Here is a 26,525-nt window from a genome sequence, read left to right on the forward strand (position 1 = left end):
TGACTTGAGAGGGACTGGCTACGATCTGGCCCACCATTGGGACCCAACCCAGTGTTTGGGAAGCACTGGTCCTGGGTTATCTGTGGTCATACAACTGGATACTCTGCTATGCTGAAATAGAACTACAGAGAACAAAGTGACCACTAATTCAGACATGCAAATACACATACATGCACCAAGTGTCAGACCCAACACGCACGCGGATCAACTTCTGGATGCAAAACACATACACGCCAAGAGATGTTTCAGCAGGGGCGGCAGGTAGCCTAGTGGTTAGAGTGTAGAGGCGGCAGGTAGCCTAGTGGTTAGAGTGTAGAGGAGGCAGGTAGCCTAGTGGTTAGAGGGGGAGGCAGGTAGCCTAGTGGTTAGAGTGTAGAGGAGGCAGGTAGCCTAGTGGTTAGAGTGTAGAGGAGGCAGGTAGCCTAGTGGTTAGAGTGTAGAGGAGGCAGGTAGCCTAGTGGTTAGAGTGTAGAGGAGGCAGGTAGCCTAGTGGTTAGAGTGTAGAGGAGGCAGGTAGCCTAGTGGTTAGAGTGTAGAGGAGGCAGGTAGCCTAGTGGTTAGAGTGTAGAGGAGGCAGGTAGCCTAGTGGTTAGAGTGTAGAGGAGGCAGGTAGCCTAGTGGTTAGAGTGTAGAGGAGGCAGGTAGCCTAGTGGTTAGAGTGTAGAGGAGGCAGGTAGCCTAGTGGTTAGAGTGTAGAGGAGGCAGGTAGCCTAGTGGTTAGAGTGTAGAGGAGGCAGGTAGCCTAGTGGTTAGAGTGTAGAGGAGGCAGGTAGCCTAGTGGTTAGAGGGGGAGGCAGGTAGCCTAGTGGTTAGAGGGGGAGGCAGGTAGCCTAGTGGTTAGAGCGTTGTGCCAGTAACAAAAGGTTTCTGGATCGAATCCCCGAGCTGACAAGGTCAAAATCTGAACAAGGCATTTAATCCACTGTTCCCCGGTAGGCTGTCATTGGAAATAAGAATTTGTTCTTAACTGACTTGCCTAGTTAAATAAAATAAAAATGTAAGGTGCCACACATGTCACTGTGTGTGTGTGTGTGTGTGTGTGTGTGTGTGTGTGTGTGTGTGTGTGTGTGTGTGTGTGTGTGTGTGTGTGTGTGTGTGTGTGTGTGTGTGTGTGTGTGTGTGTGTGTGTGTGTGTGTGTGTGTGTGTGTGTGTGTGTGTGTAATCAGAGACAGGACATCTTAACTGCTACTCCCTCCTCTCTCTCTCAGCTGACCCCCAATAAGTAACACACTCCCATTCCCTGCCTGGAGAAGCTGTCACTCTGACCCCCAATAAGTAACACACTCCCCTTCCCTGCCTGGAGAAGCGGTCACTCTGACCCCAATAAGTAACACACTCCCTTCCCTGCCTGGAGAAGCTGTCACTCTGACCCCAATAAGTAACACACTCCCCTTCCCTGCCTGGAGAAGCTGTCACTCTGACCCCCAATAAGTAACACACTCCCCTTCCCTGCCTGGAGAAGCTGTCACTCTGACCCCCAATAAGTAACACACTCCCCTTCCCTGCCTGGAGAAGCTGTCACTCTGACCCCCAATAAGTAACACACTCCCCTTCCCTGCCTGGAGAAGCTGTCACTCTGACCCCCAATAAGTAACACACTCCCCTTCCCTGCCTGGAGAAGCTGTCACTCTGACCCCCAATAAGTAACACACTCCCCTTCCCTGCCTGGAGAAGCTGTCACTCTGACCCCAATAAGTAACACACTCCCCTTCCCTGCCTGGAGAAGCTGTCACTCTGACCCCCAATAAGTAACACACTCCCCTTCCCTGCCTGGAGAAGCTGTCACTCTGACCCCCAATAAGTAACACACTCCCTTCCCTGCCTGGAGAAGCTGTCACTCTGACCCCAATAAGTAACACACTCCCCTTCCCTGCCTGGAGAAGCTGTCACTCTGACCCCCAATAAGTAACACACTCCCCTTCCCTGCCTGGAGAAGCTGTCACTCTGACCCCCTTGGTTGCTCCTGTGCTTTATTCCTCCACCCACATACACAACTTGTTGTAGCAGTTAAGATGTCCTGTCTCTGTCCTACCGTTTCCCCTGAACCGATGGTTCTCTGGTACCAGTGATCATCCCCTCCTCACTTTCCACATTACTGCTTGAAATGGCTCCAAGAGTCTTCAACAAGTGAGAAGCATATAACAGTGTGTTTCAGTCGTTTTTAGCCCAGCCCCGGTGGATACATCACCCACTCGTTCTCTTTTGTCCTATTACCTTTGCCCCCCTGTCCTCTTGTCCATCCCCCAGCTTCTTACTAGGCCTCCCATCCTTGAGGTGTGTTTGTCTGTGCACAGCCAACTACCTGCATCCCAGGCTCTGATGTAGATTATGAGGCCCAGAAAGCTAAGTCAGAGACACCTGGTGCTCAAGTAATACACACATCGGCATGCAACACACACACCATAGCCGAGCAGAGGAAACATCTGGCCAGGATGCTAATACAACACACACACACACAAACACCAAGCAGTGATTTCATGTCTGGGCCAGAGACCATTGTATAGATAGCTAGTGGACATCCGTGACCCCTCACCCAGTGCCTGACATCATACACTGTGTGTGTGTGTGTGTGTGTGTGTGTGTGTGTGTGTGTGTGTGTGTGTGTGTGTGTGTGTGTGTGTGTGTGTGTGTGTGTGTGTGTGTTTGTGCATACTTCACTAATGACATTTCGATACGGATAAGAGCTGATTGTCATATGAATGGAATGTTGTTTGTCAGCATGTCGACAACAACAAACATCTAGTGCATCTGTGAATGTTGCTCTAACACATTTAACTTAAAACCCATTCACCCTTCATGTAGTAAACTTCATGGATATCAGACTGGGGGGGGGTTATATAAGGAAGGGGAAGTTGATTATAAGCAAATATATTATTATTTGAATGAATTCTCACGCAGGCGTTAAGTATCCTCAACCTACAAAACATCCACGACAAAACACAAACTTCATGTCTTGTTTTGTGATTCTTTCTCCTGTTTAGGACAGAGTTGTTATCTGGGAGTCCCAGGCTTCCCTCCTCCATCCCTGTCTGTCTGTGTGACTGTCTGTCTCTGTGTCTCTCTGTGTGTGTGTGTGTGTGTGTGTGTGTGTGTGTGTGTGTGTGTGTGTGTGTGTGTGTGTGTGTGTGTGTGTGTGTGTGTGTGTGTGTGTGTGTGTGTGTGTGTGTGTGTGTGTGTGTGTGTGACTGTGTGTGTGACTGTGTGTGTGACTGTGTGTGTGACTGTGTGTGTGTGACTGTGTGTGTGTGACTGTGTGTGTGTGACTGTGTGTGTGTGATTGTGTGTGACTGTGTGTGTGTTTTTTGGCCATCGTGCCACTGTGGAGGCATTGGTGTGGTTAAGAGTATTTAGTTTTGCCACATGTTGATTTAGTAATTAGGAGGGGTCCACATCGTTATCAACACGCATCACTTCCCTCAGCAGTAAACACTGTGGGCCCACATTACCCATCACACACACACAGAGAGTGATGAGTGTGCATCTTCTCACAATGTGTAACACACACAAACATCGCGAGTCAGTGTGATTGTTACTTAGACTAACCAGTCACTTACTGTAAGTTTAGTGAGACCAGACAATAATAAAAGAACATTGAGAGAACATTTGTCAACCTTGTGGGAACACAATAGTGAGAACCAACAGAGCCCTATGGAGAGTATTCTGGCTACCTCTATCAAATCAAATCAAAGTTTGTCACTTGCGCCGAATACAACACCTTACAGCGAAATGGTTACTTCAGGCTCTAACCAATAGTGCAAAAAAAGGTATTAGATGAACAATAGGTAGGTAAAGATATAAAACAACGGTAAAAAGACAGGCTATATACAGTAGCAAGGCTATAAAAGTAGCGAGGCTACATACAGACACCGGTTAGTCAGGCTGATTGAGGTAGTATGTACATGTAGATATGGTTAAAGTGACTATGGATATATGATGAACAGAGAGTAGCAGTAGCGTAAAAGAGGGGTTGGGGGGGACACAATGCAAATAGTCTGGGAAGCCATTTGATGACCTGCTCAGGAGTCTTATGGCTTGGGGGTAAAAACTGTTGAGAAGCCTATTTGTCCTAGACTTGGCACTCCTGTACCGCTTGCCATGCGGTAGTAGAGAGAACAGTCTATGACTGGGGTGGCTGGGGTCTTTGACCATTTTTAGGGCCTTCCTCTGACACCGCCTGGTGTAGAGGTCCTGGATGGAAGGCCGCTTAGCCCTAGTGATGTACTGGGCCGTACGCACTATCCTCTGTAGTGCCTTGTGGTCAGAGGCCGAGCAATTGCCTTACCAGGCAGGATGCTCTCAATGTTGCAGCTGTAGAACATTTTGAGGATCTCAGGACACATGACAAATCTTTTTAGTTTCCTGAGGGGGAATAGACTTTGTCGTGCCGTCTTCACGACTGTCTTGGTGTGTTTGGACCATTCTAGCTTGTTGTTGACGTGGTCACCAAGGAACTTGAATCTCTCAACCTGCTCCACTACAGCCCTGTCGATGAGAATGGGGGCGAGCTCGGTCCTGAATGTGAATACTATCGAAAGGCACTGTATAAAGATATAATAGTTTCAAAACTCTTGGTCTCTCCATTGTCTTTCCAATGTTTGCATTAATCCTTACCGTCATTCACCCGGCACAGCCAGAAGAGGACTGGCCACCCCACATAGCCTGGTTCCTCTCTAGGTTTCTTCCTAGGTTTTGGCCTTTCTAGGGAGTTTTTCCTAGCCACAGTGCTTCTACACCTGCATTGCTTGCTGATTGGGGTTTTAGGCTGGGTTTCTGTACAGCACTTTGAGATATCAGCTGATGTACGAAGGGCTATATAAATAAATTTGATTTGATTCCTTCTCCATCCCTCTAACCATCCACCCCCTTCCACCACTCTTTCCATCCTTCTCTCTCCTAGCAGCTGTGTCCAGCGATAGGCCAGAGAATGACACAGCGGACAACACATCCTGTTTATGTATTTCCCAGAATGCCATCTGGCAGGCAAGAGGTCTCAGGAAAGACGGCGAGGACACAAACAGGGAAAGGAAAGAGAAACAGACTTTGTCTGACATTGGCTTGTGGGGAACATGCACACACAAACACACACACTTAAGTGATACTAGTTTTCTTAATAGTTTTTCTCAGCGGTAAAGCTGAGGCAGGGCCTGGCTGGGCAGAGGTCCTGCCAGATTAAACACTTACCCACCCAATCAGGCTGCCTTACAATATATATATATATTACACACATTACCAGTCAAACGTTTGGACACATCTACTCATTCCAGGGATTTTCTTTATTTTCACTATTTTCTACAATGTAGAATAATAGTGAATACATCAAAATTATGAAATAACACATATGGAATCATGTAGTAACCAAAAAAGTGTTAACCTCTTCAACCTATGGGGGCGCTATGTCATTATTGGATTAAAAAACGTGCCCGTTTTAAGCGCAATATTTTGTCACGAAAAGATGCTCGACTATGCATATAATTGCCAGCTTTGGAAAGAAAACACTCTGACGTTTTCAAAACTGCAAAGATATTATCTGTGAGTGCCCCAGAACTGATCTTACAGGCGAAACCAAGACGAAACTTCAAACAGGAAATGAGCAGGATTTTTGACGCTCTGTTTTACTATGGTCTCCTTATATGGCTGTGAATATGCTGTGAACGAGCTTATGCGCTCTGCCGTTCGTCCAAGATGTCTGCAGTATTGTGACGTATTTGTAGGCATACCCATGGAAGATTGGCCATAAGAGACTACATTTGCCAGGGGGCCGTCCGGTGTCCTTTGTCTAAATTGGTGCGCAATTGCCAGTAACACTCATTTTACCATGGGATACAGAAGCAGAAGCACACTTCCAGGAACGATACATCATTGAAGAGATATGTAGAAAAACACCTTGAGGATTGATTCTAAACAACGTTTGCCATGTGTCATTCGATATTATGGAGTTATTTTGGAAAAAGTTTGGCGTTTTTATAACTGAATTTTCGTTTTTTTTTGTAGCCAAACATGACGCAGAAAACGGACCGATTTCTCCTGCACAAATATTCTTTCAGGAAAACTGAACATTTGCTATCTAACTGAGAGTCTCCTCATTGAAAACATCCGAAGTTCTTCAAAGGTAAATGATTTATTGAATGTTTTTGCTGGTCTTTGTGAAAATGTTGCCTGGTGATGCTAACGCTAAATGCTAATGCTAAATTCTAGTTTTGCTATGGTAGAGAAGCATATTTTTGAAAATCTGAGATGACAGTGTTGTTAACAAAAGGCTAAGCATGAGAGCTAGCATATTGATTTCATTTCATTAGCGATTTTCATGAATAGTTAACATTGCGTTATGGTAATTGGTTTGAGGCTGTAGTCATGATCCCGGATCCGGGTTGGCTCGACGCAAGAAGTTAAACAAAGTATATTTGAGATTTGAGATTCTTCAAAGTAGCCACCTTTGGCCTTGATGACAGCTTTGCACACTCTTGGCATGCTCTCAAACACCTTCATGAGGTAGTCTCCTGGAATGCATTTCAATTAACAGGTGTGCATTGTTAAAAGTTCATTTGTGGGATTACTTTCTTTCTTAATGCGTTTGAGCCAATCAGTTGTGTTGTGACAAGGTAGGGGTGGTATACAGAAGATAGCCCTATTTGGTAAAAGACCAAGTCCATATTATGGCAAGAACAGCTCAAATAAGCAAAGAGAAACGACAGTCGATCATTACTTGAAGACATGAAGGTCAGTCAAACCTGAAAATTTCAAGAACTTTATAAGTTTCTTCAAATGCAGTCGCAAAAACCATCAAGCGCCTTGATGAAACTGGCTCTCATGAGGACCACCACAGGAAAGAAAGACCCAGAGTTACCTCTGCTGCAGAGGATAAGTTCATTAGAGTTACCAGACTCAGAAATTGCAGCCCAAATAAATGCTTCACAGAGTTCAAGTAACAGACACATCTCAACATAAACTGTTGTAATCAGGCCTTCATGGTCGAATTGCTGCAAAGAAACTACTAAAGGACACCAATAAGAAGAAGAGATGTGCTTGGGCCAAGAAACACAAGCAATGGACATTAGCTCGGGGAAAAATCTGTCCTTTGGTCAGATGAGTCCAAATTTGAGATTTTTGGTTCCAACCACCATGTCTTTGTGAGATGCAGAGTAGGTGAACGAATGATCTCTGCATGTATGGTTCCTGCCGTGAAGCATGGAGTAGGTGTGATGGTGTGGGAGTGCTTTGCTGGTGACATTGTCAGTGATTTATTTATAATTCAAGGTACACTTAACCAGCATGGCTACCACAGCATTCTGCAGTAATACGTCATCCCATCTGGTTTGCGCTTAGTGGGACTATCATTTGCTTTTTAACAGGAAAATGACCCAACACACCTCCAGGCTGTGTAAGGGCTATTTGACCAAGAAGGAGAGTGATAGAGTGCTGCATCAGATGACCTGGCCTCCAGAGTCACCTGACCTCAACCCAGTTGAGATGGTTTGGGATGAGTGAAGGAAAAGCAGCCAACAAGTGCTCAGCATATGTGAGAACTCCTTCACCACTGTTGGAAAAGCATTCCAGGTCAAACTGGTTGAGAGAATGCCAAACGTGTGCGAAGCTGTCATCAAGGCAAAGTTTGGCTACTTTGAATAATCTAAAATATAACATATATTTTGATTTGTTTAACACTTTTTTTGGTTATTACATGATTCCATATGTGTTATTTCACAGTTTTGATGTCTTCGGTATTATTCAACAATATTGAAAATGTCAGAGAGACGGGCAGCAAGTTTTTTTCAAATCTCTGTTGAAAACCAAATGCTTGTCTAAAAGAAAGGGGAAATAATGTGTGCTTCTTTTTTTTTACCCCTTTATCTCCCGAATTTCGTGGTATCCAATAGTTTTTTAGTAGCTACTATCTTGTCTCATCGCTACAACTCCCGTACGGGCTCGGGAGAGATGAAGGTTGAAAGTCATGCGTCCTCCGATACACAACCCAACCAAGCCGCACTGCTTCTTTACACAGCGCGCATCCAACCCGGAAGCCAGCCGCACCAATGTGTCAGAGGAAATAACGTGCACCTGGCAACCTTGGTTAGCTCGCACTGCGCCCGGCCCGCCACAGGAGTTGCTGGTGCGCGATGAGACAAGGACATCCCTACCGGGCCAAACCGACAGAGCCTGGGCACGAACCCAGTCTCTGATAGTACAGCTGGGGCTGCAGTACAGCGCCCTTAACCACTGCGCTACCCGGGAGGCCTCTAGATGCTTTTTTACATTGGAGGTACATTTTTCGAATCACCTGGTTCTGGCTGGGCTGATGAGACAGAATGCACCGTGAAATTGAACAGCAAACAGGCATTTCAATGTCATAGCTTTAGCCAGTGGTAACTTGTGAATTATAAACCAAGTAGTTTGGGTCCTGGATGCTGATTGGCTGGAAGCTGTGGAATATCAGACAATATAGTATGAGTATGACACAAAATTACTTGTTTACTGTCCTCACGCTGGTAACCAGTTTATAATAGCAATAAGGCCCCTCAGGTGTTTTGTGGTATATGGCCAATATACCACGGCTAAGGGCTGTACCCAGGTACTTTGTGTTGCGTTGCGCTTAAGAACAGCCCTTAGCTATGGTATATTGGCCATATACCACACCCCCTCGGGCCTTATTGCCTAAGTAGACACCGACTGGAATGCGGTTTCAACCTATCCACATCCAGGATTAGACCCGCCTGTTGTATAAATACACACACACACTATGGTTTGCATATATTGTATAACAACTAATTAAATCAGTTTTCTCCTAATCTAAATCATGTCTATTATCATAAATAGTTGACCATTTCTGTTTCTGGTCTTCTGACCTCACATCATTGTTATTTTTTGTTTCTTCCTCAGGATCAATTCCAGGAAGACAGTTAACCTGTTGTGTTCCTTTTTCTGTTACTGCCATGCACACACTCTCTCTCTCTCTCTCTCTCTCTCTCTCTCTCTCTCTCTCTCTCTCTGTTCCCCTCTCTCTCTCTGTCTCTGTCTCTCTCTCTCTCTCCTCATTGAACTCTTTTGTCTCTCCGCATCCGAATTCTGCCTACTCATTGGCTGATGCGGAGATGCGCTTGTCACTGGTTGGCTCAAAGTTTATCCGCTTTGTTTTGACATATGTGTGCAACTGTCACACTGGACGTTAGCGTGCGAATAACGGTCCCATAAATGACAAAGGCTGCACCCTCTTCTGGCACAGAGTGGATTCAGACCTGCCAGAGAGCCTATATACCTTATTAAACAGGTTCTTCTCCTAGCCTCTCTTTGATCATCTATTACAAGCCTAACATTTCTAGAGCGAATAGGAGAAAGAGATTCTTCTGATACTCGAGTGGATATTAAACGACATTTGTGTTCACTCTCCTCTCTCTGTTTTAAAGAAGAAAAAGGCTCACCATGCTCTCTGCGTGTCTGGAGGTCCTTGGGATGGGGTTGTGCCTACTGGGCTCGCTCCTGGTCATGGTCGCGTGCGGGCTGCCCATGTGGAAGGTGACGGCGTTCATCGATATGAATATCGTGGTTGCGCAGACCATCTGGGACGGGCTCTGGATGTCGTGCGTGGTGCAGAGCACGGGTCAGATGCAGTGCAAAATGCACGACTCGATGCTTGCGCTCAGCCAGGACCTGCAGACGGCGCGCGCCCTCACGGTGATATCAGCGGTGCTGGGGGTGGCAGGGCTGGTGGTGACCATCGCTGGAGCTCAGTGCACCAACTGCATCAAGACCGAATCGGTGAAAGCCAAAGTGGTGAACGCAGGTGGGGTGGTCTACATCATCAGCGGTCTATTGGTGCTGGTTCCCCTCTGTTGGATGGCCAACAACATCATAGTAGACTTCTACAACCCAGATGTGTCCTCGTCCAAGAAGAGGGAGATAGGAGCAGCCATCTACATTGGCTGGGCGGCCACAGCCCTGCTCCTTCTGGGGGGAACCCTGCTGTGCTGCTCCTGTCCCCAGGGAGCCAAGAGCGCCTACCCCATCAAATATGCACCCACCAAGACCATCTCGGCCAATGGAGACTTCGACAAGAAACATTATGTGTAGGTGAGGAGAGGAGAGTTTTACTCACATCAAAACTTGGCACAGGACCTGGACGGACAAGTTGTCTACTTAGCCTACTGTTTGCTAGAACGGAAGCTTCGATAAGGGACATTATGTGTAGGCGAGATGATATCAGGATCCTTTTTTTCCCTCCTTTGCTTTGATTGGCATGGCGACTTCACCAAAATGTATTTTTTATGTGTTGTAGGCTACAACTTTGTTTAGGGGTCTGGCCATGGGTTCATGGGTCTGATGAACAGAAAAGGAAAAATTCATTTTTTTTTGCCAAAGGAATGGAACCCTATACGCGCCGAGATCGTAGCTCAAGACTGACCAAGAAGTTGAAACACTTGTGGTGTAGTCTATCTATTGCGTAACATTTTCAAGACTTAAATCTTGTATTTGCATATGATTCTTTTACATCAGGTATTATATAGGCTTTCTGTAAAAATGTTCATGTTCATGTTGTTATCGGTTGACACTAGTCTATTGTCTCGCCAGAGTCTGTTGTCACGGTCTGAATAAAGCTCATTGTTCTCCACTGGCTTTACTGTGTCTGCTTGGAAGTTTTAAATAACCACATAATGTACATCTTTGCAGAGACTGGTAATAGTTAACATGTTTAGGTTCCCACACTGGACTCCTCCTTTGTAACACAGTGAATGCTACTCAGACAAATGTTCACTCATACCATGATCAAAGGAGCTTATTTGCGTTTGAATGCTGTTGTATTTTACTGCATGGCTGAGTGGTTATCTATCTTTTGTCCGAGCCCTCTTTAAAGTACTGGGCAATTGTTGTTCTTTAATAAAAAAAGGAAATCCCAATTCACAATCTTCCTTGTGTTTCTGTGTAGTAGTATTATTGTGCATTAGGCTACTTTTATTATAATATTATGACTGAATATCTGACTGAATATCTTTATCAAGTAAAGTTCACAATACAGTTTCAGTTGAACTACTGAAGTGTCTCTACATTGTCCTTTTACCACACACACACACACACACACACACACACACACACACACACACACACACACACACACACACACACACACCAAAGCCTTACACAAACATAGAGGGAATGTGTGTAATCCTAACCACAGCCAATTCAGCACACACCAGCTATCACCTTCTGGTTCACAATGACATAAACAAGCACTGATGGATGAATGTGACCCAAAGTGACTGAATGTAAAAACACAAGCTAATAACAGAACGGATCACAAAAAAACGCTTTGGCCCAAAAATGTGTCATATTTACTTGGAGAGCAGCGTGTGTGAGTCTAACAGAAAGGGAGAACTACAGTAGGCCTACAGGACTGTTCTCTGAACACAGTACAGCAAATCTCAAATGACACTGTGCGGGTTTTCGCTCCTCCCTTGTAATTGATTAGGAACTCCCCTCTCCTGGTTGTCTAGGTGTTAATTGGACACAAATTGAAAGCAAACAATAAAAACCATTAGACATTCTACCCTCTGGGAATTGAGATTGACACCCCCTGGTATAGTGGCTAGGGGATATTAGCTAGGAAGGGAGGGGCAGAGGGTGGATTTGGGATTGGGTGTGTGCCTCTACTGAAGCTGCCTGTGTCGGAAGGTCAGAGGTTAGGGTGGTGTCTTATCTGGTGTCGTTTCCAGTCGCTATCTTGGGAGAACCACTTCCCGCACTCAGAGATGGAGCCGGAGAAGAAGGCAGACATTTTACGTGTCCCTAACTGATTGTGTTTTTTTGTTTGCTCCTTTACATTGTTTGTAACTTATTTTTTTAAACTTATTTTGTACCTAATGTTGCTGCTACTGTCTCTTATAACCAAAAAGATCTTCAGGACATCATAACTGCGATTACTCACCATGAACTGGCAGAATCCTTTTTTTCCTTTAACGAGTCCGACGAGCCCGACGTGAATGACATACTGCTTCCCCGAGGAACAGGCCCAGATCCCCATCATTTGCGTGAAGACAAGGCAGAGAAAAAGGGTCCGGAGGTCGGGGTGCCTTCTGAGAATTCGTAGGCAATCAAATAAACCACCACCGCCTTCCATTCTGCTAGCAAACGTGCTGTCTTTGGAAAATAAAATTGATGACCTACGCCGGAAGATTAAACTACCAATGGGACATTCAAAACTGCAATATCTTATACTTCACGGAGTCGTGGCTGAACGATGACATTATCAACATACAGCTGGCTGTTAATACGCTGTAACGGCAGGATAGAACAGCGGCGTCTGGTAACACAAGGGGCGGTAGCTGGTGCACGATATCTCAGGAAGTCTCAAGGTTGTGCTCGCCTGATGTAGAGTATCTTATGATAAGCTGTAGACCACACTGTCTACCTAGAGAGTATTTTTCGTAGCTGTCTACATACCACCATAGACCGATGCTGGCACTAAGAGCGCACCCAATGAGCTGTATTCCGCCATAAGCAAACAGGAAAACGTTCACCCAGAGGCGGCGCTCCTAGTGGCCGGGGACTTTAATGCAGGGAAACTTAAATTTGTCTTACCAAATTTCTATCAGCATGTTAAATGTGCAACCAGAGGGGAAAAAAACTCTGGAACACCTTTACTCGACACACAGAGACGCGTACAAAGCTCGCCCTCCATTTGCAAATCTGACCATAATTCTAGTCTCCTGAGTCCTGCTTACAAGCCAAATTAAAGCAGGAAGCACTAGTGACTCAATCAATATAAAAGTGGTCAGATGAAGCAGATGCTAAGCTACAGGACTGTTTTGCTAGCACAGATTCCTCCGATGTCATGGAGGAGTACATCACATCAGTCATTGGCTTCATCAATAAGTGTATTGATGATGTTGTCCACACAGTGACAGTATGTACAAACCCCAACCAGAAGCCATGGATTACAGGCAATATCCACACTGAGCTAAAGGCTAGAGCTGCCGCTTTCAAGGAGCGGGACTCTAACCCGGAAGCTTATAAGAAATCCCGCTATTCCCTCCGACGAACCATAAAACAGGCAAAGCGACAATACAGGACTAAGATCGAATTGTACTACACCGGCTCTGACCCTCGACGGATGTGGCAGGGCTAGCAAACAATTACAGACTACAAAAGGAAGCACAGCCGAGAGCTGCCCAGTGACACGAGCCTACCAGATGCACTATTTACTTGGAGGCAAATAACACTGAAACATGAATGAGACCACCAGCTGTTCCGGATGACTGTGTGATCACGCTCTTAGCAGCCGATGTGATTAAGATCATTAACTCTATTCACAAGGCCGCAGTGCCAGACGGATTACCAAGATGTATACTCCGAGCATGCACTGACCAACTGGCAAGTGTCTTCACTAACATTTTCAACCTCTCCCTGTCAGAGTCTGTAATACCAACATGTTTTAAGCAGACCACCATAGTCCCTGTGCCCAAGAAGACTAAGGTAACCTGCCTAAATGACTACTGACCCATAGCACTCACGTGTGTAGCCATGAAGTGCTTTCAAAGGCTGGTCATGGCTCAGATCAACACCATTATCCCAGAAACCCCAGACCCACTCCAAATTTGCAATCTGCCCCAACAGATCCACAGATGATGCAATCTCTGTTGCACTCCACACTGCCCTTTCCCACCTGTGCAAAAGGAACACCTATGTGAGAATTATATTCAGTGACTACAGCTCAGCGTTCAACACCATAGCGCCCTCAAAGCTCATCACTAAGCTAAGGACCCTGGGACTAAACACCTCCCTCTGCAACTGGATCATGAACATCCTGATGGACCGCCCCCAGGTGGTACAGGTAGGTAACAACACATCTGCCACGCTGATCCTCAACACAGGGCCCCCTCAGGGGTGCGTGCTCAGTCCCCTCCTGTACTTCTTGTTCACTCATGACTGCACGGCCAGGCACGACTCCAACACCACCATTTGCAGATCACCGACAAAGATGAGACAGCATATAGGGAGGAGGTCAGAGAACTGGTCATGTGGTGCCAGGACAACAACCTCTCCCTCAACGTGATCAAGACAAAGGAGCTAATTGTGGACTACAGGAAAATGAGGACCGAGCAGGCCCCCATTCTCATCAACAGGGCTGTAGTGGAGCAGGTTGAGAGCTTCAAGTTCCTTGGTATCCACATCAGTAACAAACTGACATGGTCCAAGCACACCAAGACAGTCGTGAAGAGGGCACGACAAGACCTATTCCCCCTCAGGAGACTGAAAAGATTTGTCATGGGTCCTCAGATCCTCAAAAGGTTATACAGTTGCAACATCGAGAGCATCCTGACTGGTTGCATCACTGCCTGGTATGGCAACTGCTCGGCCTCTGACCACAAGGCAGTACAGAGGGTAGTGCCTATGGCCCAGTACATCACTGGGGCCAAGCCTCCTGCCATCCAGGACCTCTATACCAGCGGTGTCAGAGGAAGGCCCTAAAAATTGTCAAAGACTCCAGCACCCTAGTCATAGACTGTTCTCTCTGCTAACACACGGCAAGCAGTACCCGAGCACCAAGTCTAGGTCCAAGAGACTTCTCAACAGCTTCTACCTCCAAGCCATAAGACTCCTGAACATCCAATCTAATGTCTACCCAGACTATTTGCATTGCACCCCCCTTTTACTGTTATCATCTATGCATAGTCACTTTAATAACTCTACCTACATGTACATATTACCTCAATTACCTTGACTAACTGGTGCCCCCACACATTGACCCTGTACTGGTACCCTGTATATAGTCTCACTAATATTATTTTACTGCTGCTATTTAATTACTTGTTACTTTTATTTCTTATTATTATTCTTTTTTTAACTGCATTGTTGGTTAGGGTCTCGTAAGTAAGCATTTCACTGTAAGGTCTACACCTGTTGTATTCGGCGCTGTCACGTCCTGACCTTAGTTCCTTATTTATGTCTCTGTTTTAGTTTGGTCAGGGCTTGAGTTGGGGTGGGCATTCTATGTTTTGTATTTCTGCGTTTGGCCTGCAGCTGTCGATCGTTGTCTCTGATTGAGAACCATACTTAGGCAGCCTGTTTTCCCACTATGGGTTGTGGGTAGTTGTTTTCTGTGTCTGACCATACACAACTGTTTCGGTTTTCATTTATTTCTCTTGTTCTTTTGTATTTCAGTGTTCAGTCATATTTCATTAAAATGGACACTTACCACGCTGCGCATTGGTCCGATCTTTCATACTCGTCATCAGACGAGGACGAGTACCGTTACAGACGCATGTGACTAATACAATTTGATTTGATTTGAGTAAATGTAGTGTTTCTCTCCAGTGTGAATACTCATGTGCATTATCAGAGCATTTAATCAGAAACAGCATTTCCCACAGCAGGGGCACTCATGAGGTCTCTCTCCTGTGTGAACCATCTGGTGTCTCATCACGCTGGGCTAAACTCTTCCCACAGTCTGAGCAACTGTATTGTTTTCTCCTGTGTAAGATCACTGGTGTGCCTTAATAACTTTTGATGTTCAAAACTGTGCACTCTCCTCAAACAATAGCATGGTATTCTTGCACTGTAATAGCTACTGCAAATTGGACAGTGCAGTTAAATTACCAAGAATTTAAGCTTTCTGACAGTATCAGATGTGTCTATGTCCTGGGAAATGTTCTTGTTACTTACAACCTCATGCTAATCGCATTAGCCTATGTTAGCTCAAATAGTATTTTGTCGGATAACTACTTTCCACAGTCAGAGCAATTGCTCCTCAACAGTTACCTGTAGACGTGTGTAAGAGCCATTTTTGTGAAGAAAATGTATTATTACTATGGAAAATATGTCGTTTGGACACACCTACTCATTCAAGGGTTTTTCTTTATTTTTACTATTTTCTACATTGTAGAATAAGACATCAAAACTATGAAATAACACGTGACCCAATTCCGGAAACTAGGCGTATGTTGCAAGTCATGTCTTTACAGGAGAGCCGTTTGGACGTATAACAATTTTGGGGGGTAGAAATGCCTTCTGGAACATGTGAACTTTCATGTGCCTTAATAACAAACTTGTATGCCATCTGTAAATGTGAAACAAATTGTTAAATGGCCAGCCTTGTTGGTTAGCCACAGAAAACGCCAGCAACCTTCCAACTAGCCATGATTGGCTGAGATAATGAGTGGGCTGGGCAGCGATGAGTTCGGATTGGTCTGCCATATAGAAGGCTTCTGTTTATTTGAGCTCGTCAGTCTGTGTTGAAAATCCTGTTGAACTTTTGTCAAATGTATTGTGTAGTGGAGCTGCATAAGTGTTGCTCTCCACTTTCTGGAGGATCAAGTTTTGAAATCAGTGGAATTAGAGTATGATAACTAACTAACATTCATCCCCCTCCTCTCCCCTGTAACTATTCCCCAGGCTGTTGCTGTAAATGAGAACATGTTCTCAGTCAATTTACCTGGTAAAATAAAGAGTAAATAAATCAAATAAAAAGAGATGGAGAAAACACCTGTCGCCCGATTACATCTTCAAACTAAGTGCAACTGTGGTAATGCATTCCTGACAGGGAGACCCGTCCATCATGCATGATGATGTATACAGGTAAGATAGTCTAGCGTTAGCTAGCTACATTTTTAGATGCAGCTAGTATCTAATTTGGACAGAAAGGGGTTTAATTTCAAGCTAAAGTGTACTGTTAGCTAGCTGACGTCATTAGTCATATCCCGGAGCTGTTTGCTTTTCTAGTTAGAGCCTAATGTTTACTAGCTAACATTGAACCTGGTTGGTTAGCTCTGTGGCATTGTTGGCACTGTTCATTGTTGTTAAACCGGTTTGGGATAGGGGGCGGTATTTTCACGTCTGGATGAAAAGCGTGCCCAAAGAAAACTCCCTGCTACTCAGGCCCAGAAGCTTGGATATGCATATCATTTGTAGATTTGGATAGAAAACACTCTAAAGTTTCTAAAACTGTTAAAATTATGTCTGTGAGTATAACAGAACTTATTTAGGACAATTCTGTTTTTGAGGTCACTCTCTCTATGGGGATCTAGATTTCTAAGGCACTTGCTTGCAGTTCCTATCGCTTCCACTGGATGTCATCAGTCTTTAGAAATTGGTTGATGTTTTTCCTTTGAGAAATTAAGAAGTAGGGCAGTTCAGAACGAGGGTCGAGTGAAGTGTACCGTTGTGGTTGGGGCACGTGACCTGAAAGATCGCACCACTTTGTTTTTATCCTCTATTGAACACAGTTTATCCCGTCTTAAATTTGATCGATTATTTATGTAAAAAAATACCTAAAGATGTATTAGGAAAGTTGTTTGAAATGTTTGGATCAAGATTACAGGTAACCTTTTAGATATTTTGTAGTCATTTTGCACGAGTTGGAACCAGTGTTTTTTTTCATCAAACGCGCCAAATAAATTGACATTTTGTAGCTATAAACGTCGCAATTAATCGAACAAAGGGACCATTTATGATGTTTATGGAGTGCCAACAGAAGAAGATCTTCAAAGGTAAGGCATGAATTATATCGTTATTGCTGAGTTTTGTGTCACGCCTGGCGGGGTGAAATATGATTGTCTGTCTTTGTTTGATGAGGTGCTGTCCTCAGATAATAGCATGGTTTGCTTTCGCCTTTTTGAAATCTGACACGGTGGCTAGATTAACAATAAATTAAGCTTTAATTTGTTGTGAATGTATGAAAGTTATGTTGTCGAAACGTTCCGCTAGCGGAACCCCTAGCTGTAAAATGTTTTAAGTAGCTAACTGGCTGACTCGTAGTGAGCACCTGGCTCATTAGCTAACATTACGTGACGTGTGTACAACACCCGTTATGCATAAACAAATCATCGGCCAGAGCGTCAAGTGTGCGCTCCGAGAGCGAAACGAGATGGGTGGGACAAAAGCTTAAGAGGGTGTGAACGATGCTGAATGGGTGTAGACAAAGAAGAGCTCTTCACTGGATACCAAAACATTCAAAGGCGATTTTCTCAGAAGTGAGTTTACAAGTTCAAAGCAGAATTACTTTCCCATTGTTCCTCAAATGCAGTGTATGATATACTACTTTGTAGCTCTGAGTCTCTACTTTTATCCAATGTAAAAAAAAAATGTTCTACATAAGACCGAATCAGATGGTGAGTCGCATATGGAATCAACTTGTCACACCCTGATCTGTTTCACTTGTCATTGTGCTTGCCTCCACGCCCCTCCAGGTGTCGCCAATCTTCCCCATTATCCCCAGTGTTTTCTGTCTGTCTGTGCCAGTTCATCTTGTTTGCCAAGTCAACCAGCGGTTTTCTCTTAGCTAATGTTTTTCCCGGTCTCTGTTTTTCTTGTCCTCCTGGTTCATACACTTGCCTGTCCTGACTCTGAGCCCACCTGCCTGACCATTCTGCCTGCCCCTGACCTCGAGCCTGCCTGACACCCTGTACCATTTTGGACTCTGATCTGGTTATGAACTCTTGCCTGTCCCCGACCTGCCTTTTGCCTACCCCTTTGACTATAATAAATATCAGAGCTCAAACCCGTGTCTGCATCTGGGTCTCGCCTTGTGTTGTTATACAACTACAGAATGCTGTGGTAGCCATGCTAGTCAAGTCTGCCTTGAATTCTAAATAAATCACAGCAAAGCACCCCCACACCATCACACCTACTCCTCCATGATTCACAGTGGGAACCACACATGGGGGGATCATCTGTTCACCTACTCTGTGTCTCACAAAGACACGGCGGTTGGACCCAAAAATCTCTGAGGCTGGTAACTCTAATGAACTTATCCTCTGCAGCTGAGGTAACTCCTTGACATTTTCCAGATTGACTCACCTTCATGCCTTAAAGTAACGATGGACTGTCATTTCTCTTTGCTTATTTGAGCTGCTCTTGCCATAAATAGGGTTTTCTGTATACCACACCTACATTGTCACAACACAACTGATTGGCTCAAATGCATTAACATCTTCGAGATAGGGGATGCTCTTTTAATTTTTGGATAAAAAACTTTCCCGTTTTAAACAAGATATTTTGTCACGAAAAGATGCTCGACTATGCATGTAATTGACAGCTTTGGAAAGAAAAAACTCTGACGTTTCCAAAACTGCAAAGATATTATCTGTGAGTGCCCCAGAACTAATGCTACAGGCGAAACCAAGATGAAGTTTCATACAGGAAATGCCCCAGATTCTGAAGGCGCTGTGTTCCAATGTCTCCTTATATGGCTGTGAATGCGCCAGGAATGAGCCTGCCCTTTCTGTCGTTTCTCCAAGGTGTCTGCAGCATTGTGACGTATTTGTAGGCATATCATTGGAAGATTGACCATAAGAGACTACATTTACCAGGTGTCCGCCCGGTGTCCTGTGTCGAAATTATTGTGTAATCTCCAGCTCCATGCGCGTTTCATTTCTTCAGAAGAGAAAGTCAACTGCCACGAAGGATTTATCATCGATAGATATGTGAAAAACACCTTGAGGATTGATTCTAAACATCGTTTGCCATGTTTCTGTCGATATTATGGAGTTAATTTGGAAAAAAGTTCGCATTTTAATGACTTAATTACTTTTTTTTTTTTTTTTTTTCTTACCCAAACGTGATGAAGAAAACGGAGCGATTTGTCAACACAAATAATCTTTTTGTAAAAACTGAACATTTGCTATCTAACTGAGAGTCTCCTCATTGAAAACATCTGAAGTTCTTCAAAGGTAAATGATTTTATTTGAATGCTTTTCTGTTTTTTGTGAAAATGTTGCATGCTGAATGCCAGGCATAATCCTATGCTAGGCTATCAATACTGTTACACAAATGCTTGTTTAGCTATGGTTCAAAAGCATATTTTGAAAATCTGAGATGACAGTGTTGTTAACAAAAGGCTAAGCTAGAGAGCAAATAGATTTATTTCATTTCATTTGCGATTTTCATGAATAGTTAACGTTGCGTTATGCTAATGAGCTTACGGATAGATTTACACAATCCTGGATACAGGTTTTTTTCGTAGCTAAACGTGACGCAGAAAATGGAGCGATTTGTCCTAAACAAATAATCTTTCAGGAAAAACTGAACATTTGCTAACTGAGAGTCTCCTCATTGAAAACATCCGAAGTTCTTCAAAGGTAAATTATTTTATTTGAATGCTTTTCTGGTTTTTGTGAAAATGTTGCCTGCTGAATGCTAACGCTAAATGCTACGATAAATGCTACGCTAGCTATCAATACTGTTACACAAATGCTTGTTTTGCTATGGTTGAGAAGCATATTTTGAAAATCTGAGATGACAGTGTTGTTAAGAAGGAAAGAAATTCCACAAATTAACATTTAACAAGGCACACCTTATAATTGAAATGCTTTTCAGGTGACCACCTCATGAAGTTGTTTGAAAGAATGCCAAGAGTGTTCAAAGCTGTCATCAAGGCAAAGGGTAGCTACTTTGAACAGTCTCAAATATAAATGTGTATCGTTTTTTGGTTACTACATGACTCAATATGTGTTATTTCATACTTGTGTTGTCTTCACTTTTGTTCTAGAGTGTAGATATAAATAGTCAAAATAAAGAAAAACCCTGGAATGAGTAGGTGTCTCCAAACTTTTGACTGGTAATGTATATTGAAAGCCTTTTATGGTTTGGTATTGTGACACCTGTGTGGTTTACCTTTAGAGTGGCATAAATGTGTATGGGTAGACGCACGGAATCCAATTCCGACCAAAATCTGCAAAATTTCGAATAGAAATGCATATGAAAACTTAAAAAGTAGCTGCCAGCTGACAGCAAAGTTAAATAAAAATGGACTTGTTGAATTTAAGTTGTTCCTCTATTCATTTGTGTATTTCAATCAGCGAAATGCGTAGCCAGAGGTGTAGCCCACTCTCCCCACTGTAGCCTCTCCCCTGCCTGAGTGAGAGGTGTAGCACCCTCTCCCCACCGTAGCCTCTCCCCTGCCTGAGTGAGAGGTGTAGCCCCCTCTCCCCACCGTAGCCTCTCCCCTGCCTGAGTGAGAGGTGTAGCCCCCTCTCCCCACTGTAGCCTCCCCTGCCTGAGTGAGAGGTGTAGCCCCTCTCCCCACCGTAGCCTCTCCCCTGCCTGAGTGAGAGGTGTAGCCCCCTCTCCCCACCGTAGCCTCTCCCCTGCCTGAGTGAGAGGTGTAGCCCCCTCTCCCCACCGTAGCCTCTCCCCTGCCTGAGTGAGAGGTGTAGCCCCCTCTCCCCACCGTAGCCTAGCCTCCTGCCTGAGTGAGAGGTGTAGCCCCTCTCCCCACCGTAGCCTCTCCCCTGCCTGAGTGAGAGGTGTAGCCCCCTCTCCCCACCGTAGCCTCTCCCCTGCCTGAGTGAGAGGTGTAGCCCCCTCTCCCCACCATAGCCTCTCCCCTGCCTGAGTGAGAGGTGTAGCCCCCTCTCCCCACCGTAGCCTCTCCCCTGCCTGAGTGAGTGAACACATACGTCATCAGAGTGCGCAGCTGAACACTGTATGCTGGAAACACTCAATTTGTTATTTTTTACTAAAACATAACCAATCTTTGTTAAATATAAATACCGGACTTGTTTTTGCATGGATTCCGTGCCGCAGTTAGCGGCTAGGGACGCTATTTAATGGCTAGGGCCGCTATTCCTTGTCCCGGAATCCCGCTTAACTGACAGGTTGAAGCCTGCTTGACCCAGCTAAACTGCTAGCCATCAAGCTAGCGAATTTAGTCACAGATGAGTTTTGCAATGGAGCCCACTTTGTCTGGAGAGTGAATGAAAGGTTCCAGCACTGTAGGAGCTGTAGCTACTGCGCTTTGTTTCGGGACAAACTGGATCATTTAGAGTTCCAAAGCTACGATTGTTTGCTCGCTGAGGATTTTTGTCTTGAGGTGGCTTCCTTGATCACACAGGTCAACAGCCAATGTAAAAAACTGGGGAAAACGCAGAGTGGAATGTTGACCTTTCCTACGCCGGTGGCTGGACAGCGTTTGCGCTTGTTGGATGCATCTCTGCCTTGTCGTTTGTCGTTATCCGACTGGCCGCTGTTTCCCGGAGTTTGTTCGCCAGGGGAGCCATCTCCTACCTCTCTTCCCCCATCTGATAGCGGAGTCAAAGGAGCACAGCAAGATAAGCGTGGTTGCACGTCCCAAGCAGTGGATGTCACAGTGGCCTTCCGCGAAGGAGTCTACACTCCCAACGAGAGGGCCGGAGTGGATACAAACAACAAATCTTTTTTCCACCCTGGAACCTGATCTTCCTGCACCTTTGTTGCTGGGTGTACCTGTGTCTGCGGCCGCTGTGCCTACTCCTACTCCTTCCACTACGATTTCGAAGTCGAGGTCGGCAACCTTCCAACCCTGGATTGAGCGGGGCTCCTCCATTTGTCGGAGGCCTGCACCAGGCACTGGGAGCTAAGGACTCAAGTTATCCTGCCGCTCACCCATCCTTAAAGGGTTCTCCGAATCATGTGAAGAGTGGGAGGATTTTCTCATCCTTCTCTCCAGCTGTGAATTTAGTTAGCTCCATGATAAGAAATGTGACTGTTCCAGGTGCAAAAACAATGTCCCATCCCAGAGCTTGAGTAAATTACATTAATAAGATGCTAACAAATGTACTACATCAGGATATGTCCATGTGGGTTTTAATGACATTATGAAGGGAAGCTCGGAACAGCTGGATTTTAAAGAGCCGATTGACTCTCTGCTAGACACTAACGTCTAACCCATCATATCTGGCCCTGTGCCCTCTCTGAATTGTAGCATTGAACACTTTAGCAGGATTCTTTCTCTTCACAACTGGCTACATGATTATTGCAGCTCAATGGGTGTAACTTTTGTTGACAATTTCAATACCATTGAAAACAAAGCACGTTTTATAAGGTGGATGGGATCCACCCAAATCATTTGGCTTTCTGTATTCTTTCACAACATTATAAGACTGTGTTGAGACAATGACTGATCAATGACCCAAGCCCAGCTCAGATAATCCCTACCATTGTGTCGCTGAGTTGTCATAATGCTTTAGCAAATATACATCATATCAGGGGCGTTGGTAGACACAATGTAAGTAACCTAATTTAGGTCCCTGAATGCCTCTGCTGATCCTACAGCTATTGTATGCAGCAATGATGTGCATATGAACCAGATTTATGCTGTTAGCACTGAGGTGGTGTACCCTAGCTGGAAGTCCACTGTGTTCAGCTCATCCTGCGCTAACATAAATAACCTGAGCATGTCTACTTCTGCTAAGCTTCCCAGTAAAGCAATGAAAACAAGAAAGCATCCCAGAAAAGTGCTCAAAATAGCACGCATTAACATATGTAGCTTAAGAAACAAGGTTCATGAAATGAATAACTTGCTAGTAACAGATTACATTAATATCTCTGAAACTCACTTAGATAATGCATTTGATGATGCAGTGGTGGCAATACAAGGTTATAACATCTACAGAAAAGACAGAAATGCCAGTGGTGGAGGTGTTGCTGTTTATATTCAGAGCCACATTCCTGTAAAGCTTAGAGAGGATCTAATGTTAAATACTGTTGAAGTAATACAGCTACAGGTTCATCTGCCTCACCTAAAGCTTCAAACTGTAACCAGTGCCTGCAACCTGGTTCAGGTTATTAGTCAACCCACTAGGGTAGTTACAAACAGCACAGGAATGAAATCTACACTATGAAACAAAGAGAAATGACAAACATTCATAGATTCATTATTTTTGTGTAGAACATGTAAAATAACACATTGTCATTGAGTGCCACCCCCAGACATTTATAATACATGGTGTTCACCCGAGGGTAATAAAAGTGTAGAAAGTGTGCGTGTAAGTGAAAACCACAGGTGCAGCAGCAGTGTCTCCCGTCTGTAGAGTGAACACAAGAGTTCCTAAATCCTCCGACAATGTCTTCAGCCACGCCTCATGGCGACCAATCACTGTTCCATGGTGAGTGAGAGCCGACCGTAAATGGTGGAGCTTGGAGTGTCCCTCGGACGATGGAGAAATCTCTGCTGGGTGACATTAGTACGAACTCAGACCCAGGTGCATAGAAACACAACAGGCAGAGGTTAGGGTAAATCCAGAATATTTACTTAAGGTCTCCATAGCAAAACAATAATGCAAGGGGCACACGAGAACACTGACCAAAACATGAGACCTGAGCAACTGGCCCAGTCCACAGAGGAACCTAAATAGTCATCCAGCAGGTGATCCCAATAAGCCTAATCAGGGTCACCTGGATACTAGAAGTAACCCACGGGTGCTCTCCAGTGGCAACCTCAGGAAGTACACTGAAGGGAGAAAACCCTGACCTGTGACACAATGATGGGATAACTGAATTGCTATTGCCCAAATGAAGACGGCCCAAATTTAAACCGTATAGCAAATCTGACTTAAAAAACATACTTTTTATTGTAAACTTTTCTTTAATTAACTTTGTTCCTTAATGTAAATTCCTAGAATATCTACATGTACATACTACCTCAATCAGCCTGACTAACCGGTGTCTGTATGTAGCCTCGCTACTGTATATAGCCTCGCTACTGTTATTTTTCACTCTCTTTTTACTGTTGTTTTTATTTCTTTACTTACCCATTGTTCACCAATACCTTTTTTGCACTATTTGTTAGAGCCTGAAAGTAAGCATTTCACTGTAAGGTCTACATCTGTTGTATTCGGCGCACGTGACAAATAAACTTTGATTTGATTTGATCATAGTCCTTCACTTTTAAGCTCAAACTCCTATGCCAATGACATTGACATGGCGAATTCAACACAATGTTAATGGGAGATAAGGTGTTTACCTCATATCTCAATACTGTCACGTTCTGACCTTAGTTCCTTTTTTATGTCTTTGTGTTAGGTCAGGGCGTGAGTTGGGGTGGGTAGTCTATGTTCTTTTTTCTATGTTGTCATATTTCTATGTGTTTGGCCTAGTATGGTTCTCAATCAGAGGCAGGTGTCGTTCTTTGTCTCTGATTGAGAATCATACTTAGGTAGCCTGTTTTCCCCATTTTGGTTGTGGGGTGTTTGTTTTCTGTGTCTGTATTTCACTTTGTTATTTTATAGGCATATTTGGCATAGGCATATTAGGTGGCTGTCTAAAAAAAAGTTAATTTCCTGGATTGAGCAATTGTATAAAACCCCCCAAAACAGCTATAAGAACAAATAGACAAATCTCTGATTCATTTAAGTTATCCTGAGGGGTAAGACAGGGATGCCCTCTGTACAGTTATTTATTTGCTTTAGCCACAGAACCCCTAGCATCATAAATTAGAACTCGTCGCTCAATCCAGGGAATAGAGCTTGATGGAGAACAACGTGATATTGTTGTATGCAGATTACATTTGACTGTATTTATCTGAACCATTTCTTTTACATTTGTTGGACAAATGGTGCTATATTTGGATTCAGAGGATTGTGAGAACTGAAATAATACCCATTATTAAGTAGATTTCAGGGGAAATATGGAATGAAAATGATGCACTTTCAGATCCAAAAGAAAAAAAAACACACACACACATACACAGAAATGGAATCAGGGCTTCAGAGGGAAATGTCTGTTGGTTGTCTCTGCTGGGAGACTGGAGCTGACTGAACAAACAATACGCATTAAACACACATACTGAGACACATACCATACACACTGTAATCCACAATATCTGTTATCATCATCAGGATCAGCAGCATCATTAGGCCACCAGGGTCAGGCAGACTGGCCATGGCCTAATTTGGACATGGGCCAGTCACAGAGTCAATGGAGCACACACACATAGCCATTGTACACACACATAGCCATTGAACACACACATAGCCATTGAACACACACATAGCCATTGAACACACACATAGCCATTGTACACACACATAGCCATTGAACACACACATAGCCATTGAACACACACATAGCCATTGAACACACACATAGCCATTGTACACACACATAGCCATTGAACACACACATAGCCATTGTACACACACATAGCCATTGTACACACACATAGCCATTGTACACACACATAGCCATTGAACACACACATAGCCATTGAACACACACATAGCCATTGAACACACACATAGCCATTGAACACACACATAGCCATTGAACACACACATAGCCATTGAACACACACATAGCCATTGTACACACACATAGCCATTGAACACACACATAGCCATTGAACACACACATAGCCATTGTACACACACATAGCCATTGAACACACACATAGCCATTGAACACACACTCCCAAACCGGAATATACAGAAAAGAACACACACAAGATCGACGTCTGCTCCAGTGACCCAGTCACAGGGACGAGGAAGACATTATTGTGCCTGGTCTCCTGAATGAGCCCTGATACAGTCTGTCAGAGCCAACAGGCTTATCAGGCCTTGGAGAAGCAGACAGTTACTGGGCTATACAACAAATTAAGGTGAGGTAAGTGAAACAATAACATATTAAGATCATTGCAAGTAAACCCTTCAAAAATAGCTGACCTGGCTGGCCTTATACCTGTTAATTTCTTTTCAGAATCTTGGTGATTTGTTTGTAAGACCTATTAGGCTATTGTCTTCATTGCTGTATGATTGTAGGGCTACTGCAACCAGTCTAAAATAAACTA

General features: G+C 44.3%; 1 protein-coding gene across 1 annotated transcript; it reads left to right on the forward strand.

Annotated features, from left to right (window-relative positions):
* The first annotated feature begins 9,146 nt into the window (after positions 1 to 9,146).
* On the forward strand, positions 9,147 to 10,896 carry LOC115101044 (claudin-4-like). The gene has a single exon (XM_065004719.1). It carries the CDS (start codon positions 9,416 to 9,418, stop codon positions 10,061 to 10,063), a length of 648 nt encoding a protein of 215 aa, XP_064860791.1. The 5' UTR covers positions 9,147 to 9,415; the 3' UTR covers positions 10,064 to 10,896.
* Positions 10,897 to 26,525: the final 15,629 nt, after the last annotated feature.

The sequence above is a fragment of the Oncorhynchus nerka genome, linkage group LG19 (genome assembly GCF_034236695.1).
Source record: "Oncorhynchus nerka isolate Pitt River linkage group LG19, Oner_Uvic_2.0, whole genome shotgun sequence".
Lineage (NCBI taxonomy): Eukaryota > Metazoa > Chordata > Actinopteri > Salmoniformes > Salmonidae > Oncorhynchus > Oncorhynchus nerka.

Bases quoted from the DNA above. Each gene is read 5' to 3' on its own strand.
- LOC115101044 (XM_065004719.1), top strand. From the start codon at position 9,416: ATGCTCTCTGCGTGTCTGGAGGTCCTTGGGATGGGGTTGTGCCTACTG.